Source organism: Chiloscyllium punctatum, chromosome 6 (genome assembly GCF_047496795.1).
Source record: "Chiloscyllium punctatum isolate Juve2018m chromosome 6, sChiPun1.3, whole genome shotgun sequence".
Taxonomy (NCBI): Eukaryota; Metazoa; Chordata; class Chondrichthyes; order Orectolobiformes; family Hemiscylliidae; genus Chiloscyllium; species Chiloscyllium punctatum.
This window is the reverse complement of record NC_092744.1, coordinates 79,333,683-79,349,528: the sequence shown is the minus strand read 5'-3', so window position 1 is coordinate 79,349,528 and position 15,846 is coordinate 79,333,683. Positions and strand designations below refer to the sequence as shown.

General features: G+C 44.6%; 1 protein-coding gene across 2 annotated transcripts in view; it reads right to left on the bottom strand.

Annotated features, from left to right (window-relative positions):
• The window catches only part of LOC140479122 (glypican-5-like), a 578,521-nt gene that overhangs the window by 201,074 nt on the left and 361,601 nt on the right, over window positions 1-15,846 (bottom strand). For both annotated transcript variants that reach the window (XM_072573060.1, XM_072573062.1), the window contains one exon: window positions 8,523-8,643. In XM_072573060.1, the coding sequence (XP_072429161.1) occupies window positions 8,523-8,643 (121 nt within the window). The remainder of the gene's footprint in view (window positions 1-8,522; window positions 8,644-15,846) is intronic.

Below are 15,846 nucleotides of genomic sequence, written 5' to 3'. Positions count from 1 at the left end.
ATAACTCCATAAGGTGCTCTGCATCAATTATTTTGGAGGGTGGGATGCCTTGAGGGGAGATGTAGGGCAGGATTTAATGACGACGATGCGAGTCTTGGCATCAGGCTAAATAGCCAGTGATGGCCCATGTCGTCTCTTACCATGAATGACTGCCAATCGGGTACTTCACTGGGCATCAGTGAGACCAGGGACCCTGACAGGTGGCGTCCCATCTGCCAAGAGCCGGCAGCTCATCAGGAACGAGAAGCTTTTCACTGCTCAGCAGCACCACTGGGAAGATGGTGGCTGATGTTGGCAGGGCAGCCACCCACCTGAGGAACCCAGACGACAGGGGAGTGATGGCGAGTGGGGATTCAAGGCATTAGGTCATGGGGTCATGGCGGGCATGAAGGCATTAGCACAGAGGACATGGGTTGGCTCCTATGTTTATTTTTGACCTCACTGAGCAATTAAAGGGTCTGCTGAGGGAATTGAAACTTTTAATTTTACTTTAAAAATGGCTTCATCTAGTCTCAAGGGTGAAAGATCACAGAACACTGCATCGCTTCCTGTGATGACATAAGTGTCTCATTGGCAAATTAGATTAGAGTCTCTACATTAAGGAAACAGGCCATTTGGCCCAACAAGTCTACACCAACCCTCCAAGGAGTAACCACCCAAACCCCTACCTTATATTTACCCCTGACTAAGATGCCTAACATTACGCACAATTTAGCATGACCAATCCACCTAACCTGCACATCTTTGGATTGTAGGAGGAAACCCACACAGACATGGGGAAAATATGCAAACTCCACACAGACAGTTGCCCTAAGGCTAGAATTGAACCTAGGTCCCTGGCACTGTGAAGCAGCAGTGCTAACCACTGAGCCACAGTGCCACCCCAAATGACAATGTACGATGGCTCAGTGGTTGGCACTGCTATCTCACAGCACCGGGGACCCGGGTTCGAGTCCAGCCTCAAGGGACTGTCTATGAGGAGTTTGCATATTCTCCCTGTGTCTGTGTGTCTTTCCTCCCATAGTCCAAAGATGTGCAGGTTTGGTGGATTGGCCATGCTAAATTGCGCAGAGTGTTCAGGGATGTGCAGGCTAGGTGCATGGGTCAGGGGTAAATGTAGAGTATGGATCTGAGTGGGATACTCTTCGGAGGTCCAGTGTGGACTTGTGGGGCCAAATGGTCTGTTTCCACACTGTAGGGATTCTACAATTTTATGAATTCCTTATTCCACAGCTCCCATAACCTCCTTCTTAATGTCAGGTCCCTCAGTGAATGCCCTCGAACAGGACACCCCCTCAAGAAGCTTGCAAGCAACCACAACAAGGTTGCCATGTTGGGAATTCTGATTGGCAAGACCTTTGCCCACCACTGGGTGCTTATTAGCTGTGGTGAACGAGGCCTGTAAGTGGGCATTATATGGCTCAGTCAGACCTGGGATGGGAAAGTGACTGGATCCCCAATTGTCACCTTCCTACCTGATTTAAATGCCTCCCTCACAACCAAGTGTGCCACAGTGGAAGGCATAACATACCCCCTATTGGGTCTGGAAGTGGAACAATTCTGCTTGCATATTGTTTCAGACTTTAACTTTGCCACATAAAGCTGTGGCAGCACGACGAGGTTCCTCAGTCTGTATTTCAGTGCAAAGACGAGAAACCATCATCTTGAGGATCTGTTTCACTGCTCTGATTCGGCAGTAATAGACATGAACTGTACTTAGAAACAACGTCAGTCAGATAGTGAGCAGATTTTGTCTCAGGCCAATTGAATCCAATTTATTGGGAAATGGATAGAGAGGGATGTTGTCCATTGTAATAATGGACAATGGAAATGAATGCAGAAGGGATTTGGTGCATTGAAATTCTATACAATGGGAGTGAGTATAAAGGGGTTTCGTCCATTAGGAGGTCTATATAATGGCAGTGAGTACAAGGAGCTTGTTCCATTTTGACAATGGGAGCAAATACAAAGGAATTTGGTCCATTGCAATGCTATACAAAACCAATAATGGGAAGACTCTTAGTTGAATTGCTGTACTTTTAAAATATTGTTCTTGGGATGTGACTCCTGAAGGACAATAGCGCACCTGTTGTGTTTTATGAAAACCTCAGGAACTTTTGTGGCCAACATTTTTATGATGCCAGTTCTTATACAATCAGGTTTATTCACTCCAGCTTTACCACCTGCGTCACTGCTGCTCTGAGTTCTTGAGTTGAAATTTTAAGATTATATCCGGTTTAGAAACTGGATTGTGTCCAAAACTATGGCCAATGTAAGTGCCTAATGCTATCGGAGGCTTGGCAAATTGGTAACTCAGCATAATGGCTACAGCGCCAGTGAGCCACCCAGCCTCCACCATCGAGGGGTGACAGTGGGGGGTGGAGGGGTAAAATTCAATCAGCTGGGATGCCAGCTGAAAGCCTCAGGTGAGTTTGGGAGATGGAGGGAGGTTGTGGCAGCCCGGAGACAGGAACATACGAAGACCAAGATGTGTTTTCCATATGGAATGCACTGTCCAGCTCAACGTTTGGATAAGCAATTTAGAGTCATAGAGATGTACAGCACGAAAACAGACCTTTGGTTCCACTTGTCCTTGCTGACCAGATATCCCAAACTAATGTAGTCCCACCTGCCAGCACCCGGCCCATATCCCTCCAAACCCTTCCTATTCATACACTCATTCAGATGCTTTTTAAATGTTGTAATTGTACCAGCCTCCACCACATCCTCTGGCAGCTCATTCCATACACGTACCACCCTCTGAATGAAAAAGTTACCCCTCAGGTCTCTTTTGTTTCTTTCCCCTCTCACCCTAAACCTATGTCCTCTAGTTCTGGACTCCCCCACCCCAGGGAAGAGATTTTGTCTATTTATCCTATCCATGCCCCGCGTGATTTTATAAACCTCTATAAGGTCACCCCTCAGCCTCTGACGCTCTAGGAAAAACAGCCCCAGCCTATCCAACCTCTTCCTACAGCTCAAATTATTTAAACAGAAAAGCTATCTTTTTAGTGGGGCACTCCAGCAATCTCTTTCAAGACTGTTTGTCACTTGACATATGGGGCACGTGATCATGAAGGCAGCAAGGCTAACCATCCACCAATAAACTGTATCACACCTAGGCTCCTTTCTCAAAGCTTTCAGCCTTGCTCTCTTCTGAGCATGTTATAGGCACCAAAGGCCTGTGTTGGGAGGTTCCTGTAGACACCTCCCCTGCACTGGAACCTATAAGATAATTGCTTTGATCTGCTGCTGTTGCAGTGCGGCAGATTGACCCCCATAAGCACTGTTAAATCTCCTTTACAGTCCAGTCCACAATCTGCCAAGCGGGAATATGAACCCCCCCCTAGTTGTTAGTTCAGTATCATTTGGTATTTGACGATGAGGAAGGTAGAGTCCATTAAGGTTCTGTACAATAGGGGCAAACAGGAAAGGGCTTAGTCCATTGAGCATTATCTGACATGAATGAACAAGATAATACATGGCTTAGAAAGGGTGGATGCTGAGAAATTGTTTCCGTTAGGTGGGGAGACTAAGACCCATGGCATAGCCTTAGAATTAGAGGGAGTCAACTTAGAACGGAAATGGGGAGACATTTCTTCAGCCAGAGAGGGGTGGGCTTGTGGAATTCATTGCCACAGAGTGCAGTGGAGGCTGGGATGTTAAATGTCTTCAAGGCAGTGATTGATAAATTCTTGATCTTGCAAGGAATTAAGGGCTACGCGGAGAGTGCAGGTAAGTGGAGTTGAAATGCCCATTAAATGGTGGAATGGACACGATGGGCCGAAAGGCCTTACTTCCACTCCTATGTCTTATGGTCTTGACAAGGAGCACTCAATTCTTTACAATGGGAAAGCATTTGATTGAGATGAGAAAATCCTCATAGCTTGCCTTCTCCTGTCAGGGCAGTTGCTTTAAATGAACGTTAGGCCTGATGCCGGCCCCTTTTATTGTCCTGAAATGTTCTTGTTCAATCACAGTACAGTCGGTTAGAGCAGAATGGTTGGAAAGTGTGACCTTGTGTCTGCAATAACTTCACAGCAGATTACCAAACTGGACACATTACCAATTAGTTATAAACATCAAACCAAGCGTTTCTTCAGGGAATGGTGGCTATCAAACAGAATTCCACTTAAAGCCCTTGCAGATCTTTTCAGTAAAAGAAATATTTACATATTCATGGTCTTTGGTGCATGAATCGTGAGACAGGGACTCATTAATACTGAATGGCCCTGCAGTAATGTATAAAACACAGCTTTGCTTCAGAAGCTGCTTTCACTACTTTTTTCCAGTTTGCTTCTTCAGTGATATTTGCTTTAAGTAAAGCGATGGAAATGGAAATGGAAATCATGAAAGCTTTACAAAAAGACCTTGACCTTTGAGTGGTTAGGATTTGGAACGGACTGTTCGGCAGAGTGGTGGATACAGATTTAATAGTAGCCTCCAATGGCAATTGGACTGAGGTTGTGTTTGTGATCGTTGGCATCGCTGGGTTGAGTTCTGTGCAGGCAAGGACGAATCTCAGGTCCTGAATGGTACGACTGTACAACTTAAATAGTCTAATCAGTCATAGGAAGGGAGGTTCAGGATACAAATGGAGGAGGTGAGAGCTGCCTACCTGCCTCTGTCTGTAAAGCAAGGTGGCAAGTCCCCTGAGGATTGCTGCTGCCTTGGCAAGTTTTAACAGGCAGCTCCTCAGAAATGCACGGAGATGGATAGCGCCCTTGCACAATAGAGGTAAGGCAAGTGCTTGTGCCAATGTCCCGGAGTTTTGCTGAAAGGACCACTGTAAGCAATGTCATTCAGTCCAGTGGGATGTATCAATTCTTTGAAAGTGCATCAGGACCTATACATCCCTTACATTACAGGCTGCACTTCAATCACAGTGAGATATCAGCGGGGGTGCAACTGTACACGCACAGCTGGCATCCATTGTTAATGTTGGCACCTGCACTGGGAACAAGAAATTCTGACTGGGTAAATACTCTGGCAGTGGGAAGTACTCATCTTTGGCATTGTCCGATTCTGTCCTTGCTAAAGTGCATCCATTGTTAGCCTCCGAATGTTAACCATATTTAAAACAGAATTCACGTCCACACTTTCAGTGCAAGCTTTATTTGAGTCAGCCACACTCCATAAAACTCTCACACCACACTGATTACTCGCTCCCTATATTTATACAACCAATTCACACCCAATTAATTCTTAATTGCGATGTCCATTTCCTCATTCCATTAGCTCTCAGGCATCCCTTCAAATGATATTAGACAATAACATCAGGGTCTGGAACCTTGAGGCTGATTGTAACACTGCTTGGTGGATCCAGCACACGGATAGGGCACCAAACTGCTGGATGTGTGACTGCTTCAGCTATCAGAAAAGCACAGGCAATGTTAAAACAGTTCAGAGCAATGTTGCCCCATGTCCTGACGTCAGCTGTTGATTGGTAAGGTTGTGGTCATGTGACAGGCTACCAATTCCCCACACGTTGCCATCTCATGCTGACACGATCTACAGTCAGTCAAGATGCAGGTCTGACATTACTGGAAAAAAAGGCGTCATGTGAATGGGTTTACAGTGAGACAATGTCATGAAGGAGATATTTATACAAAGGAGTTGTTAGAATATGAAACTCTACCTGCAAGGCAAGAGTTACGATGGATATGGGAATCTCTCAGCCGTGTTTAGATGTGACACGTGACCAAAGAACCCCAATATACCTCTGCGTCCCTGGCTAAGTACTTGTTAGGTAAGTTTGTACAATGCTGCAGGCTATTCTACAGCAACCAGCCTTGTATGGTTAAACTTGTCCATACACAAACTCAGAACAAGGAGTTCAGCAAGACAGGAGAACAACTGAGTAAGAAAGGAACAAAAGTAGAATGGAGAAAAATAGGAAGAGCGAGAGTGAGAGCGTGCCTGAGACAGGCGAGGGGCAAATTGAGATAGGGAGGGACAAAGTGAGAAAGGGAAATGAAAGCGAAACAGAGAGCCAATGGAAAAGATGCTCCCACTGGCAGGAGAGACTAGGATACAAGGGCACAGGCTCAGAATGAAGGGACGACCTTTAGAACTGAGTTGAAAAGGAATTTCTTCAACCAGAGGGTGGTTAACTCACTGCTGCAGAAAGCTGTGGATCCCAATTCATTGAGTGTATTTAAGGCAGAGATAGATAAGTTCTTGGTTAATAAGGGGTTATAGGGAGGAAGACAGGAGAATGAGGTTTAGAAACATATCAGCCATGATTGAATGGCAGAGTGCTCTCAATGGGCTGAATGGCCTCATTCTGCTCCTGTATCTTATGGTCTTACAGTTGGTCCAGGAATTGAACCTATGCTTTTGACATTACTCTGTGCTGCAAACTTGTTCAGCCAAGTGAGCTCACCAATATCCCACAATTCACACAGAATTACTCTGCAACTGACAGGAAGATCAATCTAAAATGCCCCCACAAAGTGTGAATTGCAAAGAAGTTAATTCTAAAGTTGGTCTGCCAGAGGAGTGAAGGAGCTTTGTGGATTGAAAGGCTGGTGAAGTTCTGAATCGCTGAGAATGAGGAGAAATGTCTTCACCCAGAGAGTGGTCAGGCTGTGGAATTCTCTGCCAGAGAATGCGCTTGAGGCCAAAATACTGAATGTTTTCAAGATGTAGCTCTTAGGTCGAGTGGGGTCAAATGGGCATGGGGAGAAAGCTGGAACCAGGGGACTGAGCTGAATGATCAGCCACAATGATACTGAATAATGGAGCAGGCTTGAAGGGCCGAATGGCCTACTCCAGCTCCTATTTCCTATGTTTCAATGAAACTTGGCAAGAGAGGCAGAGCTGGATAGAATGACAAGATAAACAGAGATGGACAGACGTAGAGGTAACTCTCAGGGACGGAACAATATGATCTGGGAGCTCACAGAACTGAAAAGAGAGCGATCTCATGTAGACAGGAAGTGAGATAGTCAGAGACTGAAAGAGAAAGTTCATAGAAGGAACAAGAGAGAGACAGAGGGCTCCAAAAGAGACAAAGACAGATGACTGAGATGCAGAGACAGTGAAATTTTAAAAGAGAGAATTAGAGAATTCAGCAAAACAGAAAGAGAGGGAGAGTGACCAGAAAGAGGGACAGTGACAGAGACAGAAAGGATGAGAGTTGGTTTCTGCACTGTGTGATGAATTCTTTCTTTTCTGCTGTGTGGTGGGAAGGCAGTTAAACAACATGGATTCTGTGTAAGGGAACTCAGTGAGGTGTCAACAACAACTGGATGGCTGTTACGTTGAACTCAGGAAGAAGTTCTTGGAAATAGCACGCAGCTAAAGTCAAGACTCCGATGAAGTCCAGGGAAGCTCAGAAAGTCGGAAAGTGTGTGTTTAGGAAAGCCATAAGTGACTCAGAACAAGCCTGTGAGCATGAATACAGCAGTGTGGCAGAGATAGTGGGGTACGAATATCTTACAAACAGAATTTGCTTAATATAACTGAGCGAGGTTGGAATTTGGAGGAAAATGGCAGGGCAGGGATGGCTTGGTAAAGCTAGCTGTCAGTGGACAGTTGGGCTAAATTTGTAAATGGGCACTGAAGTGTAGTTTCCGAGCCTATGGGCCCAGGACAGGAAGGTGATGAACTGAAACAGGAGGAGCCGTTGAGGCAGTTTGTGATGAAACAACTCTTGAGAGGGTATTTTGAGGCCCAGATGAAGAATTGTAATCCCTTGCAATTAATGAAATTTGATGACCCAGCAACTCATGTTGAAGGGGAGATTTCTTTATTCACTCGTGGAATGTGGGCATTGCTTGCTGGGTCAGTATTTGTTGCTCATCCTTAGGTGCCCTGGAGAACGTGATGGTGAGCTGCCTTGTTGAGTAACTGCTGTAGGTAGACCCACAATGCTGTTGGACAGGGCATTCCAAGATTTCGATCTAGTCAATGAGGAATCTGTGGATCAGTCTTGATCCCATTTCATGTTTTTAGTTATTTTAATTGACCTGCTCAGATATGTTATGGCACACCTCCATGACAGGTTTCACTTAAACCTGAACCATTTGGCCTAGAGATAGTGACACTAGCACAGTGCCACAAGAGCCCAATTGTAATTTCGCTGCAGGGGAATTGAACACAGTACCTTACCCAAGCTTATCACTGTTAGAAGGAAGTTGGACATGAATTGTAGACTGCAAATTTCTTCTAACATGTATAGCCTTGGCGTTTGTTCAAAACGATGGACTCATGTGGCATTTTTCTGTTTGTCAGTCTCCTTTATCTACCTTAAAAGTAATGTTAACTAGTCCCTGAACTTATTACAAAATAAGTTGGTGGTTTTGTCATGAATTGTAACATACATCTGGTCTAGTATCGGAACAAGAGTCTGTTCATCTGGCTGTCACATTTGGGGCTGATGACTTGGTCTTACACGGCAACACAGGGCATCATTGTCATGACATTGCCAAGTACTCTTTTGCACTTGAAAAATCTTTGCCTAATTTTCTCAACTCAGCCATTTGAGTGATTTTCAGATGTAAGTCTCAGCATCTTACCTGGTCGATTTGCACAAGTTTATCGATGACCTTCTTCACCATAGCATCAGGTCCTCGGACTTTCACTTCTGGGTTGTTCACTTGTTCTTTCAATCCATTCCCGACCACCCTGTTTGTGTAACTAGAAACAGGCAAAGGACATTGAGGTTCTGAAGGACAGCAGAAAACAGTGATAAATAATTATATTGACATTGTGTTTTTTTCATTTGTTCATCTTAGATTGAGATTGCCCTCATGGAATGTGAAGCAGGGGAAAGATTACGATCATAACAACTTGGAGGAAAATGGCTCCTCCACCAACCAAAATGATCATGGCTGATCGAAGTCAACTCCACTTTACCACCCATTCTCCAAATGACTCCCTGAGAGGTCAACACTGAGGCCTACTGAACCTCAAAAATAATCAAGAATGGGATCATAGCATCCCTACAGTGTGGAAATAGGCCATTCAGCCCATCAGGTCCACCCAGACCCATCCCACCTACCCAATCCCTGCATCACCCATGGCTAATCCACTTCGCCTGTATATCTTTGGACTGTGAGAAGAAACCTGAGCACCTGGAGGAAATCCACACAGACATAGGGAGAATGTATAAACTCCACACAATCGCCCAAAGATGGAAACAGACCCAGGTCCGTGGTGCTGTGAGCCACTGTGTCCACACAATCTAGTGTAGAGAATCCCAAAGATTCACAACCCTTCCAGAGAAAATATTTTTGCTCATTACAATCCTGAGTGAGCAGCAAAAATGCCAATTGTAGTGTCGGTGCTATCCAATGAGGACAAGCCAAAAGAATGATCAGTGAAATGATACAGGATTAACCCATTCCTCCAGCCTGTTACACAGGAGCAACAGGCTATTCAGCATGGTAACTCAGTGGTTAGGACTGCTGCTTCACAGCGTCAGGGATCCAGGTTCGATTCCAGCTTCGGGTGACTGTCGGTATGGAGTTTGCACATTCTCCCCGTATCTGTGTGTGTTTCCTCTGGATGCTCCGATTTCCTCCCACAATCCAAAGATGTGCAGGTTAGGTGAATTGGCCATGCTGAATTGTCCATAGTGTTCAGGGATGTGTTGGTTAGATGCATTAGTCAGGGGAAATGTAAAGGAATGGGTCTGAATGGGTTACTCTCTGGAGGATTGGTGTGGACTTGTTGGGCCAAATGGCCTGTTTCCACACTGTAGGGATTCGATGGAAGAGGGTGGAATGCTGACCTGTTGTTTTCTCATGGCACGAGGCTAGACGCTGAGAAGGCATCGCCAACAAATACAACACTTGCACTGAACTAAACTGTCATGAGAGCCTTGTTGATGGATTGAAACCCGTGACTGGAGACTTAAATCCCTATCTCAGCAAGATAGTTCCAACAATTGGTGCACAGGTTTGAAGTTCCTTCAATGCATAACAAAGTTGATCTCAAATGATAAAAGAAATTAACACAGCTCTTGTTTCTCAGAATGATCGCCTTACAAATGCTACAGGTTTGCAGAGAAAGTAGTGGAAAATAATTCAGTCTTGGGGTCGTGGCATTGATATTGAATTGGGCAACAAGAGAGTATTTTGTTTGTATTGATATCTCTTGGTTGAGTTAGATTTGGAGACTCAGTGGGGGGAGTGGGAGTTTGTCAAGATCACGCAATCAATAATCGTATTTTCAATGTTTTCTTACAAGAGGTCTAACCCAATGTATTTAAGTAGTTACATGTTTTTATTTGCCGGAGGCTAACAATACAGTTGGGAGCAAATTACTTCAGAAAGAAAGCATATAACAGTATGTGTCTACATCAGAATTTCAGGACTTGAGATTTCTCAGCCCCCTCTTCCTCATCCAGCTCCATTACATGGATCCCATCAAAGGCTCTTCAATTGATAACTCAATACATTATTGATCAGACCCAACAACCTCCTGCTCTTTTACTTTGCGCATTTCTCAATAAATTGTGACCAAGCATGAACTTGCATTGGAAATATCCTTATTGTACTTTATCCTACTGGAGGGCAATTTAAGAAACATTTCAGTGGTGAGCAGTTAGCTTTTTGTGGCTGTGTTTTGTTATTAGAAGGAATGCCTCAATTAAGCAACTGGTTTGTCAAGCCTGGCCCACAGCAGATTCAGGATGTGGGCTAGCTAAGGGTAGAGATCAGGCCTAAGTCCTGATGCTTGCTTCATTGTAACATGTCTATTATGAAGGTGTAGGTTTGTTCTATATCTTTAAGAGAGAGAGGGGAAGCTAGCAAGGACTGACTGAAAGCACACAGTGGGCTGAACAAGGTAAAAATGTAACATTTGATTGAAGCAAATAGCTGGAGTTGTGTTGCCATGGAAGAAAAACAAATTCAAATTTGGCCAATCAGTTTAAACTATGCCCCAGATACCAAAATCCATTTGAATTTGAATTGTACTGTTTGGGATGACATCAAACCAATGAAATGATCCAATGTTTTGGGGTATAAAACCAGACATTTTGAACAGTTAGGGGAGAACAGCAATGAGCACCAACAAGTACAGACTGCCACCCAAATAGCTCTCTGAAAGGTACCTGTCCAAAAGAAAAGGTGTGCAGCCAAAAACCAAAGAAGAGATGACTCAGGAAAACACAGTGGAAAATCTACAAAGGAGAATTGACAAAACTGGCTGGTTTTCATACGTCATTTTTTTTTTCTCGATAAATCTTAATCAAGGCTTTTAATTGTCGGACCAGTATTATAAAGTGGGAGGTAAAAGCGAGGTTTAAAAGAAAGGAGTTGTAAATAGCTGTTGTTTTAATGTTCTCTACTGGACTTAAAGAATTAAATTACTAATTTTTATTTTCAATAATGACCTCTGGGTTAGTTAGAGTCATAGAGTCGTACAGATGTACAGCATGGAACAGACACTTCGGTCAAACCCGTCCATGCCGACCAGATATCCAAACCCAATCTAGTCCCACCTGCCAGCACCCGGCCCATATCCCTCCAAACCTTTCCTATTCATATACCCATCCAAATGCCTCTTAAATGTTGCAATTGTACCAGCCTCCACCACTTCCTCTGGCAGCTCATTCCATACACGTACCACCCTCTGTGTGAAAAAGTTCCCCCTTAGGTCTCGATTATATCTTTTCCCTTTCACCCTAAACCTATGCCCTCTAGTTCTGGACTCACCTACCCCAGGGAAAAGACCCTATCTATTTATTCTATCCATGCCCCTCATAATTTTGTTAACCTCTATAAGGTCACCCCTCAGCCTCCGACGCTCCAGGGAAAACAGCCCCAGCCTGTTCAGCCTCTCCCTGTAGCTCAGATCCTCCAAACCTGGCAACATCCTTGTAAATCTTTTCTGAACCCTTTCAAGTTTCACAACATCTTTCCGATAGGAAGGAAACCGGAATTGCACGCAACATTCCAACAGTGGCCTAACCAATGTCCTGTACAGCCGCAACATGACCTCCCAACTCCTGTACTCAATACTCTGACCAATAAAGGAAAGCATACCAAACGCCTTCTTCACTATCCTATCTACCTGCAACTCCACTTTCAAGGAGCTATGAACCTGCACTCCAAGGTCTCTTTGTTCAGCAACACTCCCTAGGACCTTACCATTAAGTGTATAAGTCCTGCTAAGATTTGCTTTCCTAAAATGCAGCACCTCGCATTTATCGGAATTAAACTCCATCTGCCACTTCTCAGCCCATTGGCCCATCTGGTCCAGATCCTGTTGTAATCTGAGGTAACCCTCTTCAATGTCCACTACACCTCCAATTTTGGCGTCATCTCCAAACTTACTAACTGTACCTCTTATGCTCGCATCCAAATCATTTATATAAATGACAAAAAGTAGAGGGCCCAGCACTGATCCTTGTGACACTCCACTGGTCACAGCCTCCAGTCTGAAAAACAATCCTCCACCATCACCCTCTGTCTTCTGCCTTTGAGCCAGTTCTGTATCCAAATGGCTCGTTCTCCCTGTATTCCATGAGATCTAACCTTGCTAACCAGTCTCCCATGGGGAGGCTTGTCGAACGCCTTACTGAAGTCCATATAGATCACAGCTACTGCTCTGCCCTCATCAATCCTCTTTGTTACTTCTTCGAAAAACTCAATCAAGTTTGTGAGACATGATTTCCCATGCACAAAGCCATGTTGACTATTCTGAATCAGTCTTTGCCTTTCCAAATACATGTACAACCTGTCCCTCAGGATTCCTTCCGACAACTTGTCCACCACTGAGGTCAGGCTCACCGGTCTATAGTTCCCTGGCTTGTCTTTACCACCCATCTTAAACAGTGGCACCACGTTTGCCAACCTCCAGTCTTCTGGCACCTCACCTGCGACTATCGATGATACAAATATCTCAGCAAGAGGCCCAGCAATCACTTCTCTAGCTTCCCACAGAGTTCTCGGGTACACCTGATCAGGTCCTGGGGATTTATCCACCTTTAACCGTTTCAAGACATCCAGCACTTCCTCCTCTGTAATATGGACATTTTGCAAGATGTCACCATCTATTTCCCTACAGTCTATATCTTCCATATCCTTTTCCACAGTAAATACTGATGTAAAATATTCATTTAGTATCTCCCCCATTTTCTGTGGCTCCACACAAAGGCTGCCTTGCTGATCTTTGAGGGGCCCTATTCTCTCCCTAGTTACCCTTTTGTCCTCATATTTTTGTAAAAGCCCTTTGGATTCTCCTTAATTCCATTTGCCAAAGCTATCTCATGTCCCCGTTTTGCCCTCCTGATTTCTCTCTTAAGTACACTCCTACTTTCTTTATACTCTTCTAAGGATTCACTCGATCTATCCTGTCTATACCTGACATATGCTTCCTTCTTTTTCTTAACCAAACCCTCAATGTCTTTAGTCATCCAGCCTTCGCTATACCTACCAGCTTTCCCTTTCACCCTGACAGGAATATACTTTCTCTGGATTCTTGTTATCTCATTTCTGAAGGCTTCCCATTTTCCAGCCGTCCCTTTACCTGCAAACATCTGCCTCTAATCAGCTTTCGGAAGTTCTTGCCTAATACCGTCAAAATTGGCCCTTCTCCAATTTAGAACTTCACCTGTTAGATCTGGTCTATCCTTTTCCATCACTATTTTAAAACGAATAGAATTATGGTCGCTGGCCCCAAAGTGCTCCCCCACTGACACCTCAGTCACCTGCCCTGCCTTATTTCCCAAGAGTAGGTCAAGTTTTGCACCTTCTCTAGTAGGTACATCCACATACTGATTCAGAAAATTGTCTTGTACACACTTAAGAAATTCCTCTCCATCTAAACCTTTAACACTATGGCAGTCCCAGTCGATGTTTGGAAAGTTAAAATCCCCTACCATAACCACCATATTATTCTTACAGATAGCTGAGATCTCCTTACAAGTTTGTTTCTCAATTTCCCTCTGACTATTGGGGGGTCTATAATACAATCCCAATAAGGTGATCATCCCTTTCTTATTTCTCAGCTCCACCCAAATAACTTCCCTGGATGTATTTCCGAGATTATGCTCCCTCAGCACAGCTGTAATGCTATCCCTTATCAAAATGCCACTCCCCCTCCTCTCTTGCCTCACTTTCTATCCGTCCTGGAACATTCAGCTGCCAGTCCTGCCCATCCCTGAGCCATGTTTCCGTAATTGCTATGATATCCCAGTCCCATGTTCCTAATCATGCCCTGAGTTCATCTGCCTTCCCTGTTAGGCCCCTTGCATTGAAATAAATGCAGCTTAATTTATTAGTCCTATCTTGTCCCTACCTGCTTGACTCACTTATGTTCTCAGCTGTACCCGTCTCAGATCGATCTCTTTCCTCACTATCTCCCCCCCCCACCCCTCCCCACCCCACCCCCCCACCCCACCCCCCACCCCCCACCCCCCCCCCCACCCCCCCCCCACCCCCCACCCCCCACCCCCCCCACCCACCTTACTAGTTTAAATCCTTCCAAGCAGTTCTAGCAAATTTCCCTGCCAGTATATTAGTCCCCTTCCAATTTAGGTGCAATCTGTACTTCTTGTACAGGTCACTTCTACCCCAAAAGAGATTCCAATGATCCAAAAATGTGAATCCTTCTCCCATACACCAGTTCCTCAGCCATGCATTCATCTGCTCTATCCTCCTTTTCCTGCCCTCACTAGCTCGTAGCACTGGGAGTAATCCAGATATTACTACCCTTGAGGACCTCCTTTTTAAATTCCTGCCTAACTCTCTGTAATCGCCCTTCAGAATCTCAACCTTTTCCCTTCCTATATCGTTGGTTCCAATGTGGAGAATGACCTCCTGCTGGGCCCTCTCCCCTGTGAGAACATTCTGCACCTTCTCTGAGACATCCTTGATCCTGGCACCAGGGAAACAACACACCGTTCTGATTTTTCTCTGCTGGCCACAGAAACGTCTGTCTGTACCTCTGACTACAGAATCCCCTGACACAATTGATCTCTTGGAAGCCGATGTACCCCTCATTGCATTAGAGCCAGTCTCAATACCAGAAACTTGGCTGTTTGTGCTACGTTCCCCTAAGAATCCATCACCCCCTACATTTTCCAAAACAGCATACCTGTTTGAAATGGGTATATCAACAAAAGACTCCTGCACTAGCTGCCTACCTCTCTTACCCTTCCTGGAGTTAACCCATCTATGTGACTGTATCTGAGACTTTCCCCCCTTCCTATAACTGCCATCCATCACATACAGTTGCTGTTGCAAATTCCTCATGGCTTCCATCTGTCTCTCCATACGATCCACTCGATCTGATAAGATTCACATCCAACAGCATTTATGGCAGATATAATCCGCAGTAACCCTTAAACTCTCTTCAAACTCCCACATCTGACAAGAAGTACATATCACTGCAAAGGCCATTTTTGCTCCTTCACAATCTACAGACCCAGAAAATAACACTGTCTTATTCCTCTACAAAACACCGCACCAGGTTAAATTAATAGCTATGGCTTATATTTCAAGTTTAATCAAGAGACTTATCTCTAAAAACATATAATCAAGAAAGAATCCACTATGCTCACTACTGCAGCCTGTCTCTTGGACAGACTTAAAACAACAATTAACTTATCTGATTCTGTGCTGTGAACTTCGCCCAACAGTTCCTCCAAGATTAGTTGTGAATTTCACTGTTGGTTAATTTTCCTAGATTCACTCCGATGTCCAGCGATATACGAATTCAAACAGCAAAGATAGCAACTGTGCAGGTTCTCTCTCTCTCTCTCTCTCTCTGTCTGTCTGTCTGTCTGTCTGTCTCTCTCTCTCTCTCTCTCTCTCTCTCCTGCACTGTCCTCACCATGCGCTTCCTTTGTCTGCTCTTCTCCTTTTTAAAACTGCTGTTGTTTTGACT